Source organism: Hetaerina americana, unplaced genomic scaffold (genome assembly GCF_022747635.1).
Source record: "Hetaerina americana unplaced genomic scaffold, ioHetAmer1.1.p SCAF_36, whole genome shotgun sequence".
Lineage (NCBI taxonomy): Eukaryota > Metazoa > Arthropoda > Insecta > Odonata > Calopterygidae > Hetaerina > Hetaerina americana.
Window position 1 is genome coordinate 2,327,297 of NW_027286941.1, and position 23,857 is coordinate 2,351,153.

At 36.1% G+C, this 23,857-nt stretch overlaps 1 protein-coding gene across 3 annotated transcripts in view; it reads right to left on the reverse strand.

Annotated features, from left to right (window-relative positions):
• LOC139691480 (intermembrane lipid transfer protein VPS13A-like) overlaps nt 1-23,857 on the reverse strand; it is a 140,309-nt gene that overhangs the window by 51,226 nt on the left and 65,226 nt on the right. For all 3 annotated transcript variants that reach the window (XM_071589321.1, XM_071589320.1, XM_071589319.1), the window contains exons 35-44: nt 23,055-23,170; nt 18,746-19,043; nt 18,276-18,375; nt 12,420-12,604; nt 11,083-11,363; nt 8,764-8,888; nt 4,469-4,599; nt 3,164-3,315; nt 2,399-2,607; nt 61-181 (exon numbers count right to left, since the gene is read on the reverse strand). In XM_071589321.1, coding sequence (XP_071445422.1) covers nt 61-181; nt 2,399-2,607; nt 3,164-3,315; nt 4,469-4,599; nt 8,764-8,888; nt 11,083-11,363; nt 12,420-12,604; nt 18,276-18,375; nt 18,746-19,043; nt 23,055-23,170 — 1,718 coding nt within the window. The remainder of the gene's footprint in view (nt 1-60; nt 182-2,398; nt 2,608-3,163; nt 3,316-4,468; nt 4,600-8,763; nt 8,889-11,082; nt 11,364-12,419; nt 12,605-18,275; nt 18,376-18,745; nt 19,044-23,054; nt 23,171-23,857) is intronic.

Genomic DNA, 23,857 nt, shown 5'->3' on the forward strand with positions numbered 1-23,857 from the left:
AATCTTTTATCAATAACTAAGTTTCTGGTAAAAAAATAAAAATTATTAACATTCACTTACCCTCACTGAAAATATTGATGAATCATTATCCTTTTTAGATTGACAGCAAATATCCTTAGGGGTATTGAGATCAGCAGCCAAGTCCTGCCAGCATAAAGATGTCTCACTTGGGCGATAAATACTTGAGTAGAAACCAAAAAAATAATTGTTTATTTTAGCATATAGAATCCATGTCTTATTTTGGTTTTGGTCAACTAACATAGGCAATATTATACCTGACAACATTACAGGTGAAATAATACAACATATGACAATATGCTTAGATATCTTTTCACACCTGAGGAGGTTTAAATGTCACTAATTCTGCATAAAATTATTTTTCCCAGGATGGAATTTTCTTGGAGCAGAAAAGGCAAACTGCAATCCATTTTTTATATGCCAGCTCTTAGGGGAAATCAAATTAAAATTCTAAATAAATTGGGTCCAATAAAAAAAATTTAAAACCATGGTTAAAATTTGTTTATACAAACAGGTACAATACATTTAAATAGAAAAGGCCTAATGCTACAAAATTGTAAATGCGACTTCTCATACAGGAATAAGAGATCTATATGAAATTTGAATGAAGTTGGAGTACCATTCATTTGCAATCATTCTTCACCATTCACAATGGAAGATATATACTGATAGATTCAGAAAAGGGTTCTTTTCCATTGTGCTCAGATTTTAAAAACAATTATTCAACTTTCTATTGAGTTTCCTTTGCTCTTTTTGTTTTACCTTTTTAAAGTAACATTGATGAACAAAAGAATGAAATTAAAAGTACCTAAATAACATCAGTCGATATTTGTGGAATTATTTTAGGTGATTTAAAAAAATCTTTCCCAAAGGAAAACATCAGCATAACATTCCATGCAGTTCAAATTACTGAAGGAGGTTGAATCCATGAGGCTAAATTGAAGCTGGGGAGACAATGAGGCCCAAGTATGAATTTAAATTACCGTCAGCTCTGCATATGAAAATGCATTTGTAAGGGTCAAGGTTGTAGGAACTCTTAAAAAGATATATATGTCTGCAGAAGATACAGAGTAGCTGGTTGGATTTTTCCAGCCTATGGACCGAATGTTCTAAATGAACTAAAACTAACTAAATGAACAGAAAATGAACTACATGTTCTTTGAATCTGATGAATAGTTGTTGCTTCCTTTATGTGGTGGTGTATTTTTGTTCCAAGAAGGTCAGCAACTTCACTATACACAAGATTTCTGGATCTTTGACATAGGAGAATAGGTTTTTAATTTGAATTTGTTCCAGAAAGAAATTTTAAAAATATTTTATTTACAAATAGAGGGAAGGCCATTGGTTGAGGATGTTTAAAACTTAATTTAATATATTTTATGTTGTAAATTGGAGAAAGGGGAAATAAACTTGATTATTCTATAAATTTATGTTTTTTAAAGATTTGGTGTATCAAATTAGGGCAGTAAACTAGGGTGATATATATGTTTTCTGTGTCTTGAGTTCTTTGGAAAAGGCATGTGGAGTGGCATCAATGGAAGAGAGTTAATAAGGAAATAGAAGGTGGAATTTTTGTTTCAGTAGTGCTGGAAGGAATCAGAAGGGATTAAATGTCTGCATGTAATGGTTTTCTAAATAAATAAACAGTAAAAATGTAATCCATTATATATTTTATGTCGTCTATCCATACCCAGAATACTTCAAACAAAATCTTAAAAAATTGCTTTCCCAAAAATATGCTAGTGATTTTTGGGATGTCCGGCATCAATTCAGGCAAATACAGTGACTAATAAGATCCCTGAGTTCAGCAATGCCAGATTGATTAAAAGAGAAATTGATACTTTAATTATTGGTGGGGTAGGTTATATTAGTGGCTAGAGCATTCAGTTACCTACTGCTTCCAATCTGGAAGATATGGAACACCTCTTGCCTTAACCAGATGTATGATTTTGGAATATGATATGTCTGGGAAATCATCAAAGACACTAGGAAAGGAGCTTACCCCCTACCCACTTGCGTGAATTTCATATGCTGTAGGGCTTAAGAAGAAGTGAGGCATACCCTCACCACTATAACTAGGATCATGATTGATTACCATAGTGGCGTGAAAGGATTCTTTTCTGTAGCTATCACCTGGGTACTCGGTACTGGGAACAGTAAATTTAGTAATATTCACTTAATTATTTATAGATTATGTATTCAATGAAGCATGGAAGGATCAAAGCAGAGTATATCCTATCCTAATTATCATTTGCATGGTTCAATCAAGGAAAATTATGGGTCAGAATACTCTTAAGGTTTGAATAATATCAATCTAGTAACCTGAAAATTCAATTGCATAGTGAAATTTATGATTTCAAAAATCAATTTATGAACATACTCTGTATAAGCTGCTGGCTGAATTAAGAGAGCACAGTGATGAGCAATAAAGAGTGGAACACTCAGTGTTTGCTGAGGTCCTAGCACAGCAAAACGCAAATTGTCCTCAAATGGATTGATACTTTCGCCAATATGCTCAGCACCTTCAACAGCATCAAGTGAAGATTTGCAGTAGAAGAGTCCCAATGCATGTGAGGTTTCATTTCGAATCTGAAATAAATGGTAATATTCAAAAGCCATGAAAACTACAGTCTCAAATATAATAATTGATCGACATGTAAGGATAAAAATTTGGAATTTTTACTATGAATACTTTGATTTTCCAAAATAAAATAAAATTTACTAAGCTTTTGCGGTCAAAATGATTGATTGATCTATGCATATCTCAACTATCCACATTCTGCATATCATTTTATTCCTTATAAAACAAATATTTCTGTTGAGAATTACATATGATTTTGTAAACAATATTATAAACAAAATGCAAATCATTTGAATTTTTATTTTGAAAATGAAAATAGATGATACTTGTAACAATTTTATGATAGATTATTTTGTTTAATAATAATAAAATTAATCCTATTTATCTTTAAAGTTATAATGCATTGAATAAACAATGCATGAATGTATAATACTGTATCATAATCCCACATTTACACTAAAAACATCTGAATAGAGCCAAACTTTCTTCTTCGGCTAAAAAGGTAATCATTTTCCAGCAGGTAAAAATTTGGAATTTTTACAAATGAATATGGCTAGAACTTACCTGAAGAGCAGAGTGGACCATAATTCTTCGACGACTATGAAGAAGCTCTACACTTGCCACTACATAATATCTTGTTCCATTTAATGCAGGTTGAAGAACATGCAATTTGCTAACTGCTCGCTGTGGCAATAAGATCTGAAGCTTTTCAAAACCTAAAAAATATGCAAATTGTAGTTGAGTCTTGAATTAACCCATAAACCATCTGTGAAAAGGTAATTATTCAAGTATTTTACACAGCAAATTGTAATGAACACATCATAAGTCAGTTCTGCCACTATTTAAAGCCTTTAAATTCATGGAAGGCTTTTTATTTGGTTCAAGAACTATTAGAATTTCACGTCTCTGGTTGTCCCTTAATAATATTAGCTCCAACACCTTCCCTTCCCCACCTGAGGAGCCATTTGGTCCCATTCCTGTTTTTTATATTCGTAAAATTTGTGAAATACTACGTGACATGTTTTTTTTAGTCTTTCTGAATGATTTAAACCTTTTTAAGTGCATTACTTCTTTACTAGACTCTAATATACTAAAACAGAACATTAACTGATTAATACAAATGGGTCAAGCCAAAGACTTGTCCATTATGGTTTCAAAATGCAAATCTGTGAGCTTTCATCGCTCATCGAATCCCTACTTTCATGGCTACTATTTCCAAAACAATAACTATATGTATATGCAGCTATATTGTATTCATTTAGGAGCATGGTTTACAGATGGACTATTCTTTAAGGCAAACCTAGACTTAAGTCCATGTTTCACCTTTAAAGTTGGGACTTGAGCAAATGTCGATTGAATGATCAAGTTGGACAATCTAAGGTCACTGAATACAGATTCACTGTATTTAATGAGATACTTGACCAATTACAATAAGAATAATGATGTTTATTCATATTTTTTCCTTTTTATCCATTATCATACTCAAGTTTGGGTTGATTAAATTGCAGTCACGATGATTTTCCAATGGGCATCCAAAATTTCTGGCAAACAATTTTGATTTTATGACACTATACTTGATTGCTCCAATTAGAAATGGGTTTTGTAGAGAATCAATTATTATTTAATACATTATATTTATCAGATATTCTTGAACCAAACTGTCCATGATTGATTCATAATCATGGTAGTCCAAACTTCAATTAAAACATGTTTTGAATAATTTAAATCATGATGATACCAATGATCCTTTGCTTATGGCCAAAGAACTCTCATATTACACACCATTTCAAATTAGGATATACATAGTTTAAATTAATAAGAGTTCAATGTTGGAGCTTAAATCTGCAAAAACTAAAAATATACTCTTACCTTCCATTTCAATGACCAATCTCTCCTCAGTCACTTTCTTGTACAACTTAGTCACGGTTTCTTCTGCAGGGTTCATAACTGGGGATGGAAGATTGCTGACTCCTACTGAAGTACTGAATCCGCCTTCAAAACTGTCAAATTAAATGTGTGTTATCATTATCAAAGTTATCATTTGCCATAAGGAATCATTTATTTCACATAATTTCAGCCATAGAAGGAACTAATCAATTGCTCTTATTGAATAATTCATAATCTCTAAATTAAATGGCAGGGAATATAAATATTTTTAATAAACTATAGAAATATCCCCTAGTAAACTAATATAAAAGTTGCTTAGGATTCCAGAAAATGTTTCAATTCCACTAAATGAGTAACAAATGGAAACATATGGCAACAAACCTTTACATATTAATAAGAACCCATTCTAAAAAAGGCGTCTTTATGATTACCACCATTTATGAGGGGATAAACAGAAATAACCGGAATAGTGCTGCGGTTGGTAGAGCTTACGTGGTATGCATTTCTTCTGCTAGGTGAACATAGCACAAATCGTTTTGAGTTCTGAGCAGGCATTGTTGTTATCTGGGAATATTGTGCTCAGTCACAACAAATTGTCTTCTAGAAGCAGTTTCCCTTGCTTCTCATTTTTGGTCATAGGGAATTTAAGCAAACAGCACACCGCTGTAAAATTTTGCATTCTGCATGGGAAAAACGCTGCAGAAACTGTTGTGATGTTTAAAACAGCTTACAAGGATTATGCTATGGGAAAAACTCAAATGCACCAATGGTTTTCTAGTTTCAAAGAAGGAGAAAAGTCACTTGATGACAAATATCATTCAGGACATCTGTCAACAACAATCAAGCCAGTGGAATACTTCATTGTTGCCTTGCTTAAAAAAGCTCGTCAAGTGAAATCAAAACCCAATATGATGCTCATTTGTTTTTTCAATGTGGGACCAATAGTGCATTCTGAATACATCCCACTAGGTAGACTGTTAATCAGGTTTTCTTTTTGGAGATTTCAAAAACATTGCATAACAGTGCGCAATAAAAAGGCCCGATTTGTGAGAGTCGAAGGACTGGTTTTTCCACCATTACAATGCAATGGCTCTTGCAGCCATTTCAGTGCACCATTTTTAGCAAAAAAAGCATGACTTTCTAGCCTATGTGATTTATTCTTGTTTCCTTGAATAAAGAGGGACATGAAAGGCCAACATTTTGATGGAATGGAAGCGCTAAAGAAAAAAATGAGGCAGGAGCCGTCAGGCAAGAAAACCAATGAGTCTGAAACATGTTTCCAGAAATGGAATCTCAGATTGAACAAATTCATTAATTAGTAGTAGTTTTATGGGAAGCGACCAACAGCTAAGGTCATTTGCGCCATTAAAGGAAGGGTGGAGAGATACCCTGTTTCAAAATTAACCTACTCTTGTCAAAAGGCACCAAGGGATCCGCAGTTTAACATCCCATCTGACGGACGTCATACTCACTCCAAGTGCTCTCCACAAAGCACCTCAAGTAGGAGTAGGGATACTACTGAAAAATATTTGTTGTTTCCAGGATATGAAACCCCGTCCTCTCAATTGGAAGCCCCTATGTTAGCCACTGCACCAACCCGATCCCCCAATTTAAATTCATATCTTTAAAAAAATAATTCCAGTTATTTTTGGGTTCCCTCATGTATCTAGAGATTATTTGATTTAAATTTCCTATTTCACATATGTCAATCTTTTAGAAAATTATAATACAAAATCATAGCCCAAAAAACAAAAATAAATGTAAATGAAATAACTAATGCTGAATAAGTTTAAATGGTACTAAATACACAGACATTCAGTTACTCCTATATCACTCATTAATCTATTTTATGTGGGTTTTTCAAAAAGTCTTTGGGAAAATATTGAAAAACAAATTTTGGGTAGGTTTTTTTAAATTTTAGATCATATTTAGAATCCCACTGTTTCAACAGTTACTTTGTCTCTGGAGTATAGTAATGTATCCATGTTTCATCCATAGTTATATATCAATGCAGAAACTTGTCAGGATTGTGACAGTAGGTGCCAATCCAGCCTCTGAACTGATCACATCATTGAGTTTATTCTCAACAGAGGGTAAACATGGCACCCATCTTGCTGAGTTTTTTTCACACCCAATTTTTCATGGAAAATTGAAAAAACCATACCTTGTGACATACCTGTGGCCTGAACTATTTCACAAACTTTGAATCGCCAACCACTCAAAACCATACGGTGGATTTTGTCCACCATATGGTTTTGAGTAGTCGACAGAGGAAGTCAGAAGAAGAGTTTTCCGAGGAAGTCACTTACACTGGATGTTCCTAATGATGTTCATCTGTGGATGTATGGACATATTTAATCTCATTTACCCCATTATGAAGAGTCATACAAGAACAGATGTACCATGAACTTAATCCAACTCAGCTTTAATCTCTTTTGGTGTGAAAGCCTTTTTAATAGACGTGTTTAATGGAAGCTTGACAATCATTGTTTTAACATTTTTCTAAATAAACAAGTTTGCTGCTTCAGTTGACTGAAAATGAAACCTCACAATGGATATAGCTGAAACTTCAGCATCAGTCTAGTGAGAGATGAAACCTACTAAAAGAAAACCTTCCCTGATACTACAAGAACCATCTCTTGGATTTTCTAAGGACTTATTGAAGGACCCACATATTACGTGTAATGTATTTCCTTATTGAGGTGTTAAGGCAGTGTTGATTGGTACATGTATAATTTTTATTAATTTTACACTCTCATTATCAGTAATCTTAGAGAATTTGTTGCTGATGCAGCATCTGTATGGCACAAGATTACTAGCAAAGAGGTTATTTGATTGGACACAAATTTTACAACATTTTCCAATTTCCATATTTTCAGAAAGGCTCACTAAATTTTAATGGATAAAACTGGTAAATGCTAAAATGGAGATAAGTATTTTATCAAATAAAAACATTCAAACACTTCATTCCCAATTAGCTCTTTAAAGGAGTGGTTCCTGACACTGAAGGTGCACATTACCAGGTTAAGTGGGACTCCATCTGAATGCAATTGGTATTGAAGATCTAACAGTTTCGTAAAAACTTAATGGTTTCCATTTGTTTCCATTTCAAATGAGGTATGTGAAGGGACTTTACACAGGAAAGTAGCCGGTCAACTTAAGTTTATCAAATATAATTATAATCAACATAATTTTTCAACCCACAAATTGTGAGGTAGGTGGCAGCTGTTATTGTGGAGGTACTGTGATTTTTAAGCAAGTGTATGAGTATGTAAATGCACAAACAACTCTGTCCTTAATCATGGCTATCCCATTCCCTGTTCAATAAAAAAATCTGCAAACAAATACATATTCCCAATTCTTCCCTTCTTAATAATAACACCCCTCTCTGTCTGCATTACTGACTTCCGAGGAATTCAGTCCCTCAAATATATCCACAAAGACCTTTTCCTTATTCTGACTAACCACAAAATAATGACTAACCTACTATCTAAATTTTCCTCTGTCTTAATAAATGACCCAAATATCTGTCTAACATATTGAAATCTACTAAACCCTTATTTAAATCCTTCGCTACCAACACATCCGAACTGAACCCCTTAAAACCCACCCATAAAACTTGTTCCATCTCACCACTCCTTTCCTTCCAGCCCAAATCACCTATTCTTCCCCATCCCACTCTACTCCCTCACGCCATATAATTAACAAAATAAAATTTAAACTCTGCCTCTCCTGTATTAGCCAATTAGTCCATCTCTTGTCAACTCTCCTTCTCAGCACTTGCTCCTTGAAACCTCCTCTATGCCTCTTCCCTCTCCTACACTAGCCTTCCTCTCCTGCCTATTGCTTCTGCTCTCAACTTTTACTTCCAGCTAAAGCAGTTGCAACACCGAAATATTCAAGGATCAAAATCTTGAGTGTACTTTTTTTGTGCCATTGTCATACTTGTGACTATACTTACAAATGTTTACAAGAAATATGTTAGATCGTATACATGCATGCGTGTAGGTACATTAAATATGTGTATGTGCATAAACAAAATGTCTAAAGGGAAGCAATGGATATATATTACAAACAATAGAAGATTTGAAAGCACTTCTGGCACGTTTATATGATTTTTAAACTTATTTAATATCTTGCACAACATTATTTTAGAATCCATTTTGATCCATTCCCACTTATTTACCATCATTTGGGCTTAATAATTTCCCCTGGAGTAAAATAATTACTTAGAAAAATGTACAAATGAAACACACATGACAGCCAATTTTACTCACCTCTCAAAGTCTATATCTGATTCTGTTGGACTACCATCAATCAACATACCACTGGATGCTGGACTACTTGGAATGGAATCTATTTTTTCATAAGCTACTGACATTGCTAATTTATCCTGCCCATCCTGAAATAATATCACAAGAAGTTTTCACCCAAGATAGTGGTAACACTTTATGTAAAATTCTTCAACTTAAATGTCTTTGATGGCATTAAACATTAATGTACATTTTCCAGTATTTTCAAATGCATTCTTCATTAACAGTAAGGAAAAGAGTATTTTTAACACTAACTGTAAGTAAAAATCAGTACCCACCCTTTAAGCAAGTCTGAAAGTCACATGAAACTAATGACTTTCTCTTGAACAGCTAAAGAACTTAATAAGTAATTTAAAAAATTACTAATTGATAAAGTTTATTAAATTTTTTTTTCCACTTATTTCCTCAGCAAAAAGATGATGTGTAAAATCTTATCTTTCACTGTACTAGAATACAGTACAGTGGACCCTCATTTAAAAATTTTTATTCATCGCATATGATCAACCATAGTGAAACATCATGAAGTGAACATTAAATATTGATTGAGCTGTTGGGATTGATGCATTCATAGGTAACTTGGTTTGGAGTACTGACTTATATGGTTTTTTTACGAGTAAATAATGCTCATCCCTTTTTTGTATAGATAACATGCAGGTATCTATGGGCAAATATGGTGCAATTTAAAATGGAAACAGCCTCAACAACGGCAGCAGCATTTGGCAGGACATCTGGATCCAACAAATTATATCATGATCTGCGGGGGTGAGATAAAAGTCAACATAGCTTACGGAATGGCTTTGGGAGCATCAATTTCAGCTTGCCAACCACTGGCATAAATTCTAGATTTGCCCCCAAAATATATTAAGAAGTAAAGAAAAAAAGTAAAGACCCACAGAACTCATCACTGTACAGAGACAAAACCAGTCTTTCAGGCAAGTAGATGAGCATAGAGAGACTGCTGGGTATGGAGAAAACTGAAGAAAATAAGCTGACCATAGAGGAAAACTAATAATGAAAACATCTCTTTGGTAGGAGAAGATAAGAGTCGTTGGGAGTAATCCAAACTAGACAGAAAAATAAGTAAAGGAAATATTTACAGATAGTGAGGTGCTGACAATTGTCATAAAAGGGAGAATGCTAGGTAAGTAGAAGAGGGGTACATGAAGGAAGAAAATAAGTTTTTAAGGCTGCAGAATGGCTATTAGAAGGTAAGAGGGAATGTGGAAGGAACTAATCCAGTGCAAACAAGAAGAAGTCCATAACTTAGGTACTTTTCATTGGTTAAATACTCGGAAGAAAAACTTTCACAATTAATAATCATGCATTTTTATCCCTTTGTTTTCGACAAACAAATCATATTTTGTTTCAAAACCTTAGGTAAAACATGTAATTTGATATCTGAGCTCCAGCCATTTGGGAACCTATCTCCGAGACTGATTTTGAAGATACCCATGCAGCAAAATCCATTTGGCATTATTGGGATTGACACATTGAAGATGTTTTTCTCCACAGCTTTAATTCTAAACTAAGAATAATATCATGAATTTTATGAGGGCCCAATGAATGCACTTCTGAAATTTAGGTTGCACAATTTTTTATTATTATCCATTGAAGTTGGATATGATCTGCTAACTAGTTGGACAGTTTCCCGAGTTAGTATCTTGATGCACATGAATGATAGTGGTCTGGCACCAATTAACATCATTTCTATTTATATTAAAATCATCCCCAACTAACATTAAGGATCAGGATGCTCAAATTCCTCATAATTATTACATATTAATACACACTAAACCTAAGATGCATTCAAATGATAGATTATTAATTCACCTGGCAAAGTGGGCTGTTTCTATGAAAAATTTTACAATCACATTTAAGCAATTTTAGTAAAAACAAAGGGAGAACAGAGAAATAAAAAGATAACATGCAACTACCAAGTTCTTGAAACCTCATCTGTGTATATTTCATAGGTTAAAGAGATAAATGGTAAGAATGATAAAAAGTGGAGTCTTTTTCCCATGGAATATCATATCTTCCGCTTTGAAAACATATACAGAAATATTTAGGGACGATATGGAGATTCCCTTTACTTGGAGCATAATTATTGCATCACGAAAGTAGAAGGGATAAAATTGTGCAAGCAGGAAGTTTGAAAATAAGGTGAATATTATGCATGACAATATAAAAATTTTCTCAAATTTTCTCATGAAAACATAGTTATGGCTTAGGTCATTATTATAATCAGAATATAATGATACTCTTATTTCACATACTGAAACTCACCAGATTTCGTGTGACAAGATTTACAACACAACCTGGTCCCACTTCATTTTCCAATGTGAGTGGAGCAGGGATGAGAGTCAACGGACGAATTGGATAGTGGAATGGTCCATCTGTCTTACTGAAGGCACTGGCAAGGTCAGTTAACACCCTTACAGCAGCTGGAGTCAGGCTAAATTCTAATCTATCACGAGAGTCTAACAAAACATAGGTGGCTACCATATCCCCTGGACCACACCCCCCACGGCCACTCTCAGCTTCCAATCCAGAGTCCAAAGAATCATCTGAAGGAAAATAAATTCTTTTAGTTCATACTATTTCCAAATTTTATGAGCCATATCAAAAAGTGACCATGAAAATCATGTGCTAACACATACATATATATGTGAAAGAAAGTTAATACAGCAAATTCACCAATACATAAGATTAAGTGAACCACAATTCAAATTTAATGCCTTAAAAATGGGCCCACTATTGGCACATTCCAAATTAGTCAGTACAAGGTAATTTTGTTGCCCCCCTTGAGCCTTATTCTAAGACAACATTTCATGGTTGCCTCCCTAAAAAGGCACAGTGATTCATATTCAGTGTTAATGCCAGTCTAAACCAACTGAAAAGCCAGTCTTCAACCAAATGAAACTTCAAACGAAAAATATCAGATTGTAACAGAATTAAAACACCATTGATAACGTGCTTAAAACAAGAAAAAAATATCATGCAATAACAGAAATGTAATGCAGAAAATTAAGCTACCAAGGCATTCTCTTACTCTGCAAATTTCTTGGGTCTTTAGAGGAACAAGATGTGATGACTAGTTACTCTACACACAATGTCACAATTAATTGTAGTCATGTCCATTATGTCAAAGTCCACAAGGTTGAAGCCAAAGTTAAAACATAAAGGTGTTTCCTTTGACAAATTTAAAGGACTGAGAGAGATCCAGCAATAACTATGTCAATGCAGCCATCTACTGATGTGCACCAAAATGTAAATTATAGGGACAAACAGTCCATAAAATTTAGGAGCAATATTCATGAATGGGAGCAAGCACACCAATCATTGTAATATTTATAGCTACTGGGTATGTAATCTAAGAAAATCTATAGAGGATTAAAACAATCTGTGGTGGACTCCAGATTTGATTTATCTGAAATAAGGAATTACTATAAGCTTATCGTCAAATGAAATGCCAAGGTCTTTGAATGATGTGATGACAGGGATGCCTAAGACAAGATAATGGTTACAAAGTGGTTTCAATACAAAAATAAATGATAGTTAGACAGTAATGTGCTTTAAAATATCATCAAGGTATCAATACAAGTTCTATACGAATAACTTGCCATGTTTGTCAATGAAGACCCCTCTATCTATTCTACATGCATCTCCAGGTGATATCCCTAAATCCTGCAAGTTGTGAGATGTTTCTTCACGGTCTGAAGTTTCGTCAGAAGCATTTGCAGATGGACCAGGCTCCTCCCCACTTGATTCTTCTTCTGATTCACTAACATCACCATCACTGCTATCCCTAGGAATAAAATGTAATCCTACCATTGTAACAGATGTCACATCATTTTTCCACTCATTTTCATATGGTATATAATACATTTTAACAGGCAAGAAAATCCAATGTGGGGAGCACATTACTCTTTCCATATGGGGATCCTGTTTATGGTCAAAGGCAAGGATAGCATTACTATTTTAAAGAAACCAAAGCATTATTCTAGTCTATTAAGTTTTTTGTGGAACTGTGAGGCATAAAGAAGGATGACAAGTTAAGAAATAGGTCCTAAAGCAACTTCTCTTACAGTTCACTTGGAAGGATGTATGTATTTTTCTCAGACTCAGTTTCCTGTTGGTCTGGCAGCAATCTGTAGGTAAATTGGATAATCGGCCAGAGATGGCCATCCCCCTTGAGGTGGACAACTGGCTCCAGTACTTCTTCAAATTCATTTTGTGTCTTTACCTCATTACCTCAACAAATAAATAGAACTATAAAATCTTTTCCTTAATCTTTGTTCTAATACATATGGATTGACTAAAAATATGTTACATTTTAATACTTTAAAAAAAGCATTTCAAAATAAACTAAAATATTGTTGTATATGTGTAATCAAGTTGCTGTTGTTTTGTACAAGGTTGGTAACATTGTCTCTTTTGGGCTGGCTTGAGCGATGTTTGTATGTGTTTGCTTTTGTTTTTGTAGAATAAAAGTAGGAAGTCGTTTTTTTAAACGTCACTTCCGGCCCCACGTTAAGTTGAACATGTCGTCTCAATAATTGCTAAAGATCCTAAATCCTGTTTCGTCACCACGCTGCAAGAAGATCACAACAGGTTATGGGCCCAGAATGTGGAAATAGGAGTGTGAGATCAGTTTGCATGAGATAATTAGGTTCAATTAAACTGATTCCGGCCTTGTAGTCAACCGAGCTGTACTCGTAAATTGTTGCCTCGTGTTTGGATGACAAGTACAATGGAATCAAATGTCGTCAACAACATCACGTACGGAGGTTCATTGCCTCAAATTGATAAATTGCGAGGATCGGTGAATTACGAGCAGTGGAAAATGGACGTGGAAATGTACTTGCTTCACGAAGACCTTTGGGACTACGTGGAGAGTGAAGTAGCAATGGACGCGTCAGCTCATGAACGAAAGCAGTCACAGCGAGCAAGGGCGAAAATATATTTGCTACTAGAACAAGGACCGAAAATGGAAGTCATGGAGTGCAAGACGGCCAAAGGTATGTGGGACAAGCTGCAGCACACCTATGAAGATAAGGGTGTGAACAGGCATGTCGCCCTTATAGACCAGCTGTTCGACATCAATTTGGGAACGTGCACAAATATGGAGGACTATGTTCAACGTTTCACAACAGTCGATGCGAAACTAAAAAGCATTGGCAAGAAGATTGACGACGAGCTGCTCGCGGTTTTGATGCTGCGGGGCCTGACGGTTGAGTACAGACCGTTTCGAATGGCTCTAGAGAATACAGTCACAGGGGTCATCAAGTCTGACCTAGTGAAGCAGAGGCTACTGCAGGAAGGGTACAAACGGGCCACAGATTCCAAGGAGCAGCAGGTTGTATTCTATGCCAAGCGGAACCAGAGGCATCAGGGAGAGTGCTCATCGTCCTCGGAGCAGAGTTCGAGTACGTCCGGGGCCAGAGGTAAGCAGAACAAGAAGTCCACCTTCGATCCGAGAAAGGCCAGGTGCTTTAAGTGCGGAGTGATCGGGCACATCAAGAGCGATTGTCCCGAGGAAGGGGCAAAGGTGTCGTGCGGGAACAGCAAATCAAGTGGGGGTGCCAAGAAAGGGAATCCAGTTGCCTGGTTGACAGCCCTTCGTTGTGAAGTGGGGAGTCATAAATGGTACATTGATTCTGGGGCGAATTCCCATATGGCAAGAACTACGGAGTACTTTTCAGATTTTCGACCAGATGCAAGTGACGAAGTAACAGTTGCTAACCATGACAAAATCAAAGTGTCAGGTATTGGTAGTGCATCAATGGATTTGATTCAGGGAAGTACTGCCACCATATCAAATGTTAATTATGTGCCAGATCTTTCAACTAATTTGTTGTCTGTAAATAGGTTAGTGCAAAAGGGTACTGCTGTTTTATTTGATTCATCTGGGTGCAAACTATTTGATGCTGAAACTTTACATGTAAAGGGAGTCATTCAAGCCTCGGGAACAGAGGAGAATGGGTTGTACAGTCTAGATTTAAAAGTGTACCTCAGGTGACAATGTTGTCAGGGAGGGTGCTGTGGGATTAGCTGCAACTACTGAAGGGAATCATTCTCAGCTATTATGGCACAGAAGGTTAGCGCACTTGGGGCATAAAAATATGCAGACATTAAGGGGGCGTGCCAGTGGTCTGGATTATCCATGTAATAAGCCTCTTCAACCGTGTGTGGCATGTGTAGAAGGAAAGCTTGTTAAAAAACCTTTCACTGTGGGACCGAGAACGGAAAGGGTGAGTGAAAAGCTGAGTTTGGTGCACTCAGACCTGTGTGGTCCAATGGACCCTCCTGGCAATAGGGGAGAACTGTACATGCTCACATTTATTGATGATTGCACTAGAAAAATTTTTGCCTTCTTCATTAAAGGCAAGGAAACACATGTTATCCTAGAATGTTTCGTAACCTTTAAGGCTAGGGTAGAAAATGAAACGGGGAACAGGATTAAGTGTTTGCGGACGGATAATGGTAGTGAGTACATGGGGCGGGCTCTGCAAGAAGAGCTTAGAGCAAAGGGAATAAAACATGAGACAACGATACCATATAATCCTGAGCAGAATGGGCTAGCTGAAAGGGCAAATCGCGTCATTATAGAGAGGGCTAGATGCATGTTATCCGAGTGCAAGTTACCTAAGAGCTATTGGGTTGAAGCATGTAAAACAGCTGTGTATTTAAAGAATAGAGTACCAGCTAAGGGAATTGGGAATGAATTACCTGAGGAGAGATGGACAGGTCATAAGGTTGACCTTAGTCATTTGAGGGTGTTTGGTTGTATTGCCTATGCTCATGTGGCCAAGGCCATGAGAAAAAAGCTAGATGCCACATCCAAACGGTATTACTTTGTCGGATATTGTGAGGAATCCAAAGGTTATCTCCTGGCGAATCCTGAAAACATTGGACGAGTAACAAAAGCGAGGGATGTAGTGTTTTTTGAGGACAGTTTCAGGGAAGAGCATTTAACTGGGAAAACATTGAGGAATACAATTATTCTGCCTGAACTTTTAGGGGGGGGCGTGTGTTTCACCTCCCAGCCCCAGACAGAGGTCAGCATAAATGATCAGGCTGAAACTAATGAAAACACTAGCACAAGTAGTGAGGGTAATAATGATACCTCAAACATTGAGACTGAAGGAAGTGGTCGTGTCTATTGTGGGCAAAATTCAAGCTCAGGTGATGATAGCCAGAGGGAGGAGAGTATTGATCCGGGAGAAAGTAGGTATCCTGTTAGGAATAGAATACCAAAGGAATTTCCAGATCATGTTTTATTTTTGGCATCAATTAATTCAGCCTGTAATCAACCAATGTCTTTGTACTGTGATCCTCAGACTGTTCAAGAAGCTTTGTCTTCAAATGGGGATGAATGGAGGAAGGCCATGCAGGAAGAATGGGAAGCTTTAGCAAGGAAGGGCGTCCTTTCTTTAGCTGATTTGCCTGAAAACAAAAAAGTTGTAAAATGTGAATGGGTTTTCAAGCGAAAGGTGAATGCAGCTGGGGAAATAGAGCGTTTCAAGGCAAGGCTGGTAGCAAAGGGTTATTCCCAGGAGTATGGTACTGATTACCATGAAACATTCTCTCCTGTAGTAAGTTATTCTGCCTTGAGATTGTTGATTGCATTGTCTGTGGAGCTAGATTTAAATATCACTCATCTAGATGTGACTGCAGCCTTCTTGAATGGTGATCTTAAAGAGTCAATTTACATTGAGCAGCCTGAAGGTTTTGTAATTGAAGGGGCGGAGAGTAAGGTGTATTTGCTGCATAAGGCAATATATGGTTTAAAACAAGCATCCAAGGCATGGTATGACAAATGTCGGAGTATTTTTAAAGGTCTTGGTTTCAAGAATTTGACAACAGAATCATGTATTTATGTTAAGGGTATTGGACTTGATATTTGTGTAATAGCTGTATATGTGGATGATTTTTTGGTGTTTTGTAAGAATGGTGACACTGTGAACAAGTTAGTTTCATCATTAAAAAAACATTTTGAGCTGAAAAATCTTGGAGAGGCCAAAAGTATTCTAGGGATGAGGTTAACTAGAACCAGTGAGGGAATTGAACTGGATCAGGAAGAGTACATCAAAAGCATGCTGGTTAAGTTTAACATGTCTGATGCTGGTGCAGCCTCTACACCCATGGAAGTTGGGTTGGATGTAGCTCCTGGAGATCCAGATAAATGTCCTGATGTACCTTATCAAGGATTAATTGGTTGTTTAATGTACGCAATGACCTGTACTAGGCCTGACATTGCTTTTGCTGTTTCAAAATTAAGTAAGTTTAATAATAGCTTTAATATGGAACATTGGAAGTTGGCAAAAAGGGTTTTGAGATATTTAAAGGGCACATCAACGTATCGGCTTGCCTACTCAAAATCTGGTGGGTTCCTTGAGGGCTATGCTGATGCAGATTTTGCCAGTGATAAGATTGATAGACTATCTCGTACAGGGTATGTTTTTAAATTTGCTAAAGGGGCTGTAGCATGGGAAAGTAAAAAACAATCCTGTGTGGCTTTATCCACAACGGAAGCAGAGTATGTCAGCCTAACTGCTTGTACCAAGAAAGCTATTATATTGTGTCGAATCCTGAGGGAAATTTTGAAACAGGATTGCAGAAAAATATTTGGCACAGAATCTGTGTGCATGTATAATGACAATCAGTCAGCAGTTAAGAATGCCAATTGTGTTGATGTAAAGGAAAGATCTAAGCATATAGATGTAAGGTTCCATTTTGTAAAAACAGCTGTGACAGATGGTAAAGTGTTTGTGAAATTTAAGTCAACACATGAGATGCCTGCAGATATGCTAACTAAAAGTTTATCTAAGAAAAAACATTTTAACTGCATGAAGGATGTGAATGTCTGGGGCAACTAGATTAAGTGAGGGTGTTGTATATGTGTAATCAAGTTGCTGTTGTTTTGTACAAGGTTGGTAACATTGTCTCTTTTGGGCTGGCTTGAGCGATGTTTGTATGTGTTTGCTTTTGTTTTTGTAGAATAAAAGTAGGAAGTCGTTTTTTTAAACGTCACTTCCGGCCCCACGTTAAGTTGAACATGTCGTCTCAATAATTGCTAAAGATCCTAAATCCTGTTTCGTCACCACGCTGCAAGAAGATCACAACAAATATTGCTAACCTAAGTAAAACATGACGGAAACTCAATAAAAGCCATATCAATATATTATATGAAGTACTTTTCCTCCAGGAGACCCCATAGGATGAAATAAATATGGATTACTGGGTCTCGTCAAAATTAGATAAAATAATCAAAGGACAATAGCATGGTCAAATTATACTTGTAGGTTTGAGCATGAAATTTATGGTCAATTCAAGTTCTCATTCTGTGGCTCTAGAATGTGATTTAGAATGAAAAATACAACACACAAGAATACAATATGCAGGAACTTCTGGCTGAAATCACCATTTGGCCATTAATAATGCCTCAAACAATATATTTCTAAATAAAATATTACCCAGAAAACAAGTGGCCCATAGCACTGGTCAGCTTTTCCAGTCCCCCTTCTTCTGTTTCAGAGTCAGAGTCATCAGGATATCCAGCAAGGCTTACCAAATCTAAAAAAATAAAAATCTGTTAGTGCTACGCCAATAAAAATTCATTGAATTAGTATACATGAAGCAATTTGAGCATAAAGTAAGTTACCATTAAATTAAGGCTTATTAAGGTCTTTATTTAAACAATAAAACCATAATTTTTTTAGTGAAATGGTTTATTTAAGAAAATCTTTGAGATAGAAAAATTGAATATATTCACCCAAAAATGGATTTGAATGAGAAAATAATGAGCAACAGAATCTAATCATGTGTTAGAATAAATTAGTTGCGTCTGACTTCAACGAAAACTAATCTTATTCTTGAGAATAATTTACAAATTATTTAATGACAAAGATCTAAAAGAGAAGCTGAAATAAAAAAATGACCAAACCATGCTCATTGCGCAGTACATGCTGTGAAGATGCCTCAGTGTCCTGTCTCATTTTGATAAAATGCATCATTCCATTGGCACTGCTTTGAGTGCCATCTCCATTCTCTGCCTCATCAGCAGATGTCTCCGAATCTTCCAGAGTTTGATCCAAAGATGCGCGATGCAACATTTCCTGAGTTGCTCTTCTTTTGTTTTTGTTATATCCTTGTGAATTAACAAACATTCCGCCTCCATCAACATCAGCATATCCTTGATGATCAAATCGGCTAGACAGCCGAAATGCTTTGGCTTGGAATACCTTTAGGATATAAAATGATGGTCAACACCTCAGCACAAAAAAATTTTTCACAGGAAAAATTATGAGCTATAATTTTCCTTCATGTGCCTCCACTGGTAAATATATGCACATTTCTTGCCATTTAACAACTTTTCTGCCTCTTTTTGGAACTTTGAAAAAAAGGATATTAGATCAAAAGTAGCCAGAGTCTTGGCGTTTTGAATAAATTAAATTATTCCCTCACATGACCTTTGTGCTAGTTTACTGAGCATTAAGCTATTAGGCCAATCGTCCCAGGTTCAAATATTTAATTGTTTAGAAGTCTGGCGCATGCAACAGGTATCTGTTTTTTTCAAAATACTATCATAAAACTGAAAAGTGCTTCTTTGGATTGCCATAAAAATCTAATGGGGAATTTCAATGCACATAAACAAGATACACCATGATAGATTAGGGGGAAAATACCTAGTAATAGTTACTGCCTATAAAAAAATTATACTCCCATAAGAGTTGTGAAATACCTACCTAGGCTCATTCATAAGAGTTGTGAAATACCTACCTAGGCTCATTCATTTAGTCAATTTTCACACATCAATGAATTAAAGCAAGTAAATACCTTGATGATGGCCCACAGGATATATTTGATCATACTGACATATTTTCTACATCTTAAAAAAAGCCTTCTTCCATTACTCATGCCTGAAGCATTTATTTAAATTATCTGGTACAGCACAGTCATTTACAGATTGTCAAAGAAGAAAGATGAGAGTAAGCAAAACTAAAAATATCTGGAACAATAAATTAATTTTCAAACATGAATTTCTTCCTTTCATTCTTATTTTTTCCCCGCTTTCAACTTGGAACAATAATGAATCCTACTAGCTTGACAAATACAAGGGCCTTTTACAAGGGCTAAAAAATTCAACATAGCTTTTTCTGCAATTTCTTTACCACTCTAAGTAAAATTTACATTCCTCATATTCCTTTTAAAACTTAATTTGCCTTTGAAAATCCATATCATCTAAATTGTTGATCAGTAATGTGTAACTAACTGGATATTCACCATGAAAATACATTTGGCTAAGTTTTTACATTGGTGCTCCCAAATGTTAGTCAGATAAGTTAGCCAGTTATCTAGTTAGTTTTCAGGACAGCTTTTCTTGTACATAACCCATGGCCAAACAACTGGTTAGAATGAAAAATAACAATTTACCAAGGGTGGGATGAAGATACACAGTTTTAAGTCAATACGTGCACATACATTAACTTACAGTTTTGCCAAGTATTAGTAGTTTTAGGGGAGGCGACCGACAGCTGAGGTCATTTGCACCATTAGGGATGGATGGAAAAGGATGAAGGGTGGAGAGAAACCCAGCATTGGCATTAGCCTACCCTTAACAAAAGGCACCAAGGGGTCCGGAGCTTAATGTCCCATCCGATGGACGGTGTACTCACTCAAAGTGCCCTTCACAAAGCACCTTAAGAAGGGATCGAGATGCCAATAAAAAATATTCGATGCCACCGGGATTCGAACCCGAGGCCTCTGGGTGGAAAGTCAGTATGATAGCTACCGCACCATCTCAATCCTGAGTTTTTTACATTGATGCTAAACAATAGTCCAGCAGGTATTTTCTCAAAAATTGTTAATATTGTCTGTCCATATTTATTTATACAATCGAAGCCCTAGAATACTCAATACACTATGACTCATTAAATATGAATTGCATTTCTTTGTATATATATGCTAAATAATAAATCATCATAGTCAGTATAAGTATTACACCCTAAGACATCCTTATTATTACATCCGTATTACACCCTTACTCTACTGCCTCCGCCCATTCTTCTCCAGTCAGTTTTAATTCCCTCATCCCCTGATAGATAGCTTTTCTATTTTATATTCTTCTTATTTGTACTTGTCTCTTAGTCTTTCTTGTACCGTTCCTCCGAAGGGTCTTCCCTTCAGTTTTCTTTTCTATTATGTTTATAACTAATCAATTGTGCTTCAAGGTGCATACAATCTATGTAGTTCTCCATATAGTCCTTTCCTCTCCTACTCTACTATATACTTCCTCATCCCTCACTTTGTCTTCCCCATTTAAACATCAGCATCATCCTCCACCACCATGGTTCAAAGGCTCCCATTCTTAGCTGGTCCACTTTTATAATGTGCCATATTTCTCATCCATAAAGTGCCATGATCAACACAAATGTTTTGATGAATTGCTTCCTTGATTGCAACTTAAGTTTCTTTAAGCATAGTAAATGCTTCTTCTTCATGAACACCTTCTTAACTTGAACTATTCTTTACTTGATATTGATCAAACCTCTTCAACCCCAAGTTATGCTGCTCTCAATGTAGATGAAGGATTCCACTAGCTCTAGTTTCACTCCATGAATTGTGATATCTGACTTCAGCTTCTCTCTATGGGATTTTAGTTTTCTTCATGTTGGTTCACATAATATATTCCATAAGTACATGGTCCACAGCATTCAGGGTTACTGGCAGGTCCTCTCGTGTTCTGCTACTATTTTGTCTTGCCTATACGAGGTCTCTTATTTGAACAGTTATCCATAGCCACTTAAATTTCATTGCCTTACAAGTAATTAATCTGATTCTTTGGTTATTATAACCTTTATTTTTTCATCGTTTTATGCTAGTCTCATTTCCTTCTATTTTTATATTGATGGTCACATTGGACTTTTCTTTCTTTCAGTGGACTTGCCTTTCCTCTGTCACTTTTTTGTTCTATCTAGATTCCTGTGTCATTTTCCTTATCTTCTAGTATCACAGTTGACTGTCCATACCCACCAGGTTGTGATAGCTATTTACATCTGTGCTGGGGTAGCTCTTACATTGTTTAACTTGCTTCTTGTATCTTGTTCTGACAAGTGTGTAATCCATTTGGTATCAATCATATGCTGTATCCTGGAATCTTCCATGTGTATCCTCATCTCCAATACTTCTCAAAAAGAGAGTTCGCAACTACTATGTTCTTCTTATTACAAAATTGTATCAGTCTTCTCCGCAGGTGCTTCGATTTCCCAATCCGACCTCTCTCACCCTGCTTCCCTCTTGGCCCTCTCCAACCACAGCATTCCAGTCTCCCATCACCATTAAGTTCTCCTTCCATTTTATTTTTCCTTAAACCTCTTCCAGTTGTTCGTATTCTCCTTCTCTTTCCTCTGCTGAATGGGTGAATGTTGGCATAACACCTGCACTAGCACTGTGTACAAGTATATAGGCTCTCCCAGATTTATCTTTTACTTTATTACCAGAATCCTCCCAAATGTATCTCCAGCATGATTTGACTCTTCTTGCCCATTCCTTCATCAATACTACTCCTGAAATATTCTGGTTGTCTCCTGAATAAATCACTCCATTACTCCAGAAGCTGTCGGCCCCAGCCCACTTAATTTTGCTTACTCCCTGGATATCCAACCTCAGTTTGTTCTCCTCCACCTCAGCATTTTCCAGCTTTCTACACACTCCTAGCAATCTAACATTCCATATCCCTATCCTGTATTTGTCGGCCTCCACTGATGTTCACCCCCCAGTAGCCCTCTCACCTAGAGATGCAGTTGGGAGACTCTTTTACTTCTGGAATATTTTACTGGTAGGAATGTCCGGTTATTATAATCCTTACTTGCTTCCATTCATCAATTTCTTTCTGTGCCATCATATCATGTTTGAATGCAAGGCTCCATCTTCCACATGGGTAAGTAGTGGTTTCCTGTAGCCTTCCATATCTAAATACTGAAAACGATGCTGGGACCTGCAATTCCACCCCCTGCTGCAGCAGTTGACATTTGACCAATCACCTTGATCTAAGGTATCAGTACCTTATGGCAAAGCTGCTACCTTTCACTATTGGTATACTGAACAATCAAAAATACCATTTTTCCAAAGCTGAAAATTTTTGGTGCCTCTGGGAATTGAACTACCGGCAACCTTCAGCTTCGTAGTTGGGCTCACTACCCTTGGGCTACCTCAGCCCCAAATAATGAATAATAAGATAAAAATGAAAATACCTTAATTATCATTTCCCAAGGTCTGTAGACATTTTCTTCCTCTGTGATTGGTTCAATTAAAGGCTCCCACACTTTTATTTTGTCATTGTAGTATGAGGCTTGAAGCTGTAGTTCCACTGAAATAAAAGATGTATTGTGAAGATATATTGAATGGCAGGAGATTTACTTCAATATTTTTTTGATAATTATGTTTACCTGAACAAAATGATGAAACAAATGTTTCTAGAAATTTGACTAACCAGCATATGCAGTTGATTGGAATATGCAGTTGATTTTTTACTTTTTTTTTCTTTACATTATAAGTTGCAAACGATACACTGTGAACATTTCCAAACTAATAACACTATGGGAACCTCATAATCTCAATAATAGTGGGCTGGGACACCTTGTCTTACAAACCGGAGCAAAAAGTAAAGTTTCCTGGTAATGAATTGAGTGTTATCAAGGTGTTGATGTTCATTGCTATTTGAAATGTTTGTATGGATTAAATTTATTTTATCCACTGCACTTGATCTAAAGAAAAGTGGTGGGCATAGCCGGCATTCTCATGCTGTGAATCATCATGATTCCTTACTTTGCTAAAGTAAAAAAATAGGAATGAAAGGGACAGTCTATAAATAGTAATTTGAAAATTTTATATTTTTCAGCAGAGTTTACTTTTTATTTCATTTATGTATAAATATGAATGATAAATTCAACAGCCACAATTGATGGCCGTTGACAACACCTCATTTAATCATATTAGCCTTTGTCCAAACACTGACGTCACATTCAGGTTTCAATTCATTGTCAACAAGTTCAAT